Source organism: Gekko japonicus, unplaced genomic scaffold (genome assembly GCF_001447785.1).
Source record: "Gekko japonicus isolate JY-2015 unplaced genomic scaffold, Gekko_japonicus_V1.1 scaffold1289, whole genome shotgun sequence".
Lineage (NCBI taxonomy): Eukaryota > Metazoa > Chordata > Lepidosauria > Squamata > Gekkonidae > Gekko > Gekko japonicus.
The window spans coordinates 23,699-27,912 of NW_015175397.1; the positions used below are offsets into that span (position 1 = coordinate 23,699).

Here is a 4,214-nt window from a genome sequence, read left to right on the forward strand (position 1 = left end):
CTGGGTGTAAATGTCTTTCCCTTTTGCAGTCTTCTACAGCAGGCAGCAAAGGGGACTTCTTGCTTATCAGCGACCACCTGATTGAACTGGTCACCCGGCTCCACCAGACAGTACTGGAGACTACGAAGCAGAAATTGAAACTCCAAGTGACTGATGAGTAAGGGCAGACTTGGCGATGGGTGGAGGACGAGAAGGCTTTGGACCTGTTGGGAGTCCTTTTGGGGGGGGGGTATTTGTCTCCGTTTCCTACTCTCCTTCTTGCATGGAGAACAGCCACTTTATTCTATCAAAGACTATTGAGGCAAGATGTAGAGAGACAGGAGAAGGGATGCAAACAAGGCTTAAACTGTTTTCACTCTACTGCAAAACCCATAACCTCCATCAGCGGTGTGTTGAGGATATTATTTTTCTGTATAACATCTTGGGAGTTAGTTGCGCATTGGCCATGTTCAGCAGAGCTCAGCCAAAATGGGTGGCAGTGGAGCATTTTGTGTGTGGGAGGGAAGTTTTGCTTCCTGCTAAATACTAGGCCCTGTTTTGGCAGTGATGTGAAACAAAGCGAAAACCTCCTCCTCCTCCTCTCATTTAGATGGAGGCAGGGTGTAATGTTCTCTCCTTGATCTGGCATTCCCTGGTGCTTATCACATAGCCAATTCTGGCTGGCTTTATGGATCCCTGACATGATTGTACTGGTGACAGAATACCTGACTGGCTAGTTTACATAACCAATAAGAAGAACACTTTATTTTAAGAAGGGGGGGAGGCATCAAAACAGCTTGGAGCATGCCCTGACCTGGATAGCCCAGGCAAGCCCGATCTTGTCAGATCTCAGAAGCTAAGCAGAGTCAACCCAGGCAAGTACTTGGAAGGGAGTCTTCCAAGGAATACCAGAGGTGGGACGCAGAGGCAGGCTAATTGAGCCACCTCTCTGAGAAACGTCAAAGCCTCCAGCAGGGGTCTCCAGAAGTCTAGGCAAGCACACAGCAAGCAGGAGTGAAATGGGTGTGGGAGAGAGTCCTTTGTATGGTGGCTGAGAGAGTCCTTTGGTGGCTGAGAGTCCTTTGTATAAAATTTTGGTCTCCCTGAACCTCCTCTGCAGTGAAAATGCTCACCCATGAACTTCCAGCTCACTCTGAATATGTAAAACATTTTAAATATTTACACCTTGCTTTTCCCACTGTAACCAAAACATCTTGCAAAACCCCACAATACTTAAAGATCTCTGGCCATCTCCACAAGTTTTTGAACTTATCACCTGGTTTGATTTTACTGGAGATGTTGGCCCTTGCCCCCTATCCCGTGTAAACAAAGCGCTCAAAGTTACATCTCATGCAGATTTGACCGTTCAGCCCCAGGCCGTCTGCAAACTTCTGCATATGAGTTGCCACCTCAACAATGGGTGACATTTCCCCCTCCTCTGATCAGTTTGCGCTTAGTCTGAAATGACATCTGACAGTCTAGCGGAGGCTGCTGCTACATTCTCTCTGGCTAAGTTGCACCTGGCACATTGTCTTCTTCTAACCTGAGGATCTTCTGGTCACCTCCAGGTTTCTGGTGAAGTTCAAGCAAGGCAGCATCACTGTCAAGGTAGTGGAGACGGCGGAGAAACAGGGCACAGCGCCCATCTGCAGGAAGAAAGGGAGCCGTAGAATGGAGGTGCTGGTCCACTGAGGTGAAGCCGGGTGACAGGAAGGAGACACCAGGAGGATACTGCTTGTCCAGAACCAGAACCCTCGAGACTCCAGAGCTGGGAACCTCCAGCCTAGCTACAGCTCACCACCACGGCCAGTCCTTCAGAATCCCTCGGGGGCAGCTGTCTAAATACCTACATTCAGAACTGAACGTGCACCAATTTCTCCATTTGTTGATGAACGACACCTGCGTCACTTCCAGCATCTTGGGAAGTGGCCTCTCTCTCTCCTGTAGAAGACTCACAGAATATGGGGGGAGAGTGGGTCAATAAAAGAAATTCAAATGAAACACTCTTGCCTGCTTCATTTAAAGCCTCTTAGACCTTGAGGATTTTACCGGAATACTAAAAATCTCACCTTTCTTGTGGATGGTGTGTCCAGGAGGATATCACTTTGCACGGCTGGAAACCGTCTCTCTCTTTCATGCAACTGCATTGACTCACGATTTCTGTCCACATGTGGTTATTTCCAATTGCCAGTCAGAGAGTTAAGGCAGCGGCAATTAATCAGAGACAGATTTTATACTCGTAGAGTTGTGAAATTTATTAAAACAGTGTGCAAAGATTCAGGCCAATGGAACTGGCGAGCCTTTTGGAAGGTTATCTAAATCCTTGTAGGCACCTAAGTTTTCTTTAGAACGGGCGGCAATGTTAGACACCTGTTACTATGGTTCCTGAGGATCTGCTGACCACCAGGAACAAAAGGAGGGGATCAGTAAACCGCAGCTGAAAGGGGGAGGGAAAATCAGTACAAATGGTCACCCCTTCTTAAGAAAACTTAAGAACAGATACAAGACACAGCATCTCTGAAGATGGCAGAATTTATTTATTTATTTATTTAGCCCTCCCTCCCCTGCACACTGGCTCAGGGCAGGTTAAAAAGGGTAACGGTAAAGGTTCCCTTGCTCGAAAGCCAGTCGAGTCTGACTCTAGGGTTGCGGTGCTCATCTCCGTTTAAAAGCCGAAGAGCCAGCGCTGTCCGGAAACGTCTTTGGACAGGGCAGGTTACAACATAATTAAAACATACAACATAACTGAAACAGAATACAACCTTTAAAATCTATAAAATTATTAATTAATCAGTTCACAAAACATTGCTAAAAACATTTGATGGTGTCTGCTGCGCGATTAAAAAGTCCAAGAAGAAGAGTTTGGATTTATACCCCACCCTTCACTACCCAAAGGTGTCTCAGAGCGGCTTACAAGCTCCTTTCCCTTCCCCTCCCCACAACAGACACCCTGTGAGGTAGGTGGGGCTGAGAGAGCTCCTGACAGAAACTGTTCTTTTTTCAAGAACAGCTCATCAGAACTATGGCTTGCCCAAGGTCATCCAGCCAGGTGCAAGTGGAGGAGTGGGGAATCAAACCCGGTTCTCCCAGATTAGAGTCCGTGCACTTAACCACTACACCAAACTGGCCGGAGATGGAACGGTGCAGAGCAAATGGGGTAGGTGAGAAAGTCAGCCATGATGGAATGGAGCAGGGCAGAGCAGGGGAGGCCAGTATAGATTAATTGCCGCCACCTCGACCATAGGTCTGGCGGAACATCTGCACTTTACAGGCCCTGCGGAACTGCATTAAGTCCTGCAGGGCCTGGATCTCAGCTGGGAGAGTCTTCCACCAGGCTGGTGCCAGAGCTGAGAAAACCGTGGCTCTGGTCGAGGCCAGGCGTACATCCTTTGGGCCAGGGATAACCAGTAGATGTTGATCAGAGGAGCACAAAGCCCTCCGAGGGACATACTGGGAGAGATGGTCCTGTAGGTATGTTGGTCCCAGTCCGCATAGCGCCTCACTGCCTCACTGCGGCAGATCCAGCGTGCTGGCAGTGGAAGCCAGGATTGAGTCAAGAAACCAGCAATTGATGGGGGGGGGGGGGGGGGGGCTGGATCTCGGTTGGATGGAACTTCAAGGGATTGCCCTGTTACACATGAGGAGGAAGGACAGGTAGGTCGCTTCACAAGGAGAAAGGACGGAGAGGTCTCCCTGGGTCCCAATTGGCCCCTTTTGTGTGAGGAGGGAGTAAAGAGAGGTTGCCCCGGGTTCGAGTTTATCCTCTAACCCACTCCTCTCTCCCGATCTATTTGCTTTTCTTTTTCCTTCCTTCCTTCCTTCCTCTCTCCCCCCATCTCTTTCTCCTTGAATTACATTTTTTGTTGGAGGGCTTAGAGCTTGTGTTTCAAGGGTTCTGCAGGAAGGCCTGTGCTACGTATGTCAATGTGTCCAAATGCAGGCATGCCACATATAGTTTACACAGGGTGTGAATAATACCGTGTTTCCCTGAAAATAAGACACTGTCTTATATTTATTTTTTCTCAAGAAGACACACTAGGGGTTATACCACAAATGCATAGAAATCCTGCTAGGGCTTATTTTTGGGGTAGGGCTTATTTTTGGGGAAACAGGGTACCGCAGATTCTGAAGTAACTTTCAGCTTGTAATTAAATTGGGGAGAGCCAAGTTAAAATTTTCTTCAATTTTTAATGCACGCTAAATGTATATTGTCAGCATACTTTGAGGGGTAGTGC

General features: G+C 48.0%; 1 protein-coding gene across 1 annotated transcript in view; it reads left to right on the plus strand.

Annotated features, from left to right (window-relative positions):
* Positions 1–1,871, plus strand: part of LOC107122561 (unconventional myosin-Ia-like) — a 7,848-nt gene extending 5,977 nt beyond the window's left edge. The window contains exons 5-6 of the mRNA XM_015425679.1: positions 30–157; positions 1,548–1,871. Of these exons, the coding sequence (XP_015281165.1) occupies positions 30–157; positions 1,548–1,671 (252 nt within the window). The 3' untranslated portion in view covers positions 1,672–1,871. The remainder of the gene's footprint in view (positions 1–29; positions 158–1,547) is intronic.
* The last annotated feature ends 2,343 nt before the right edge of the window (positions 1,872–4,214 follow it).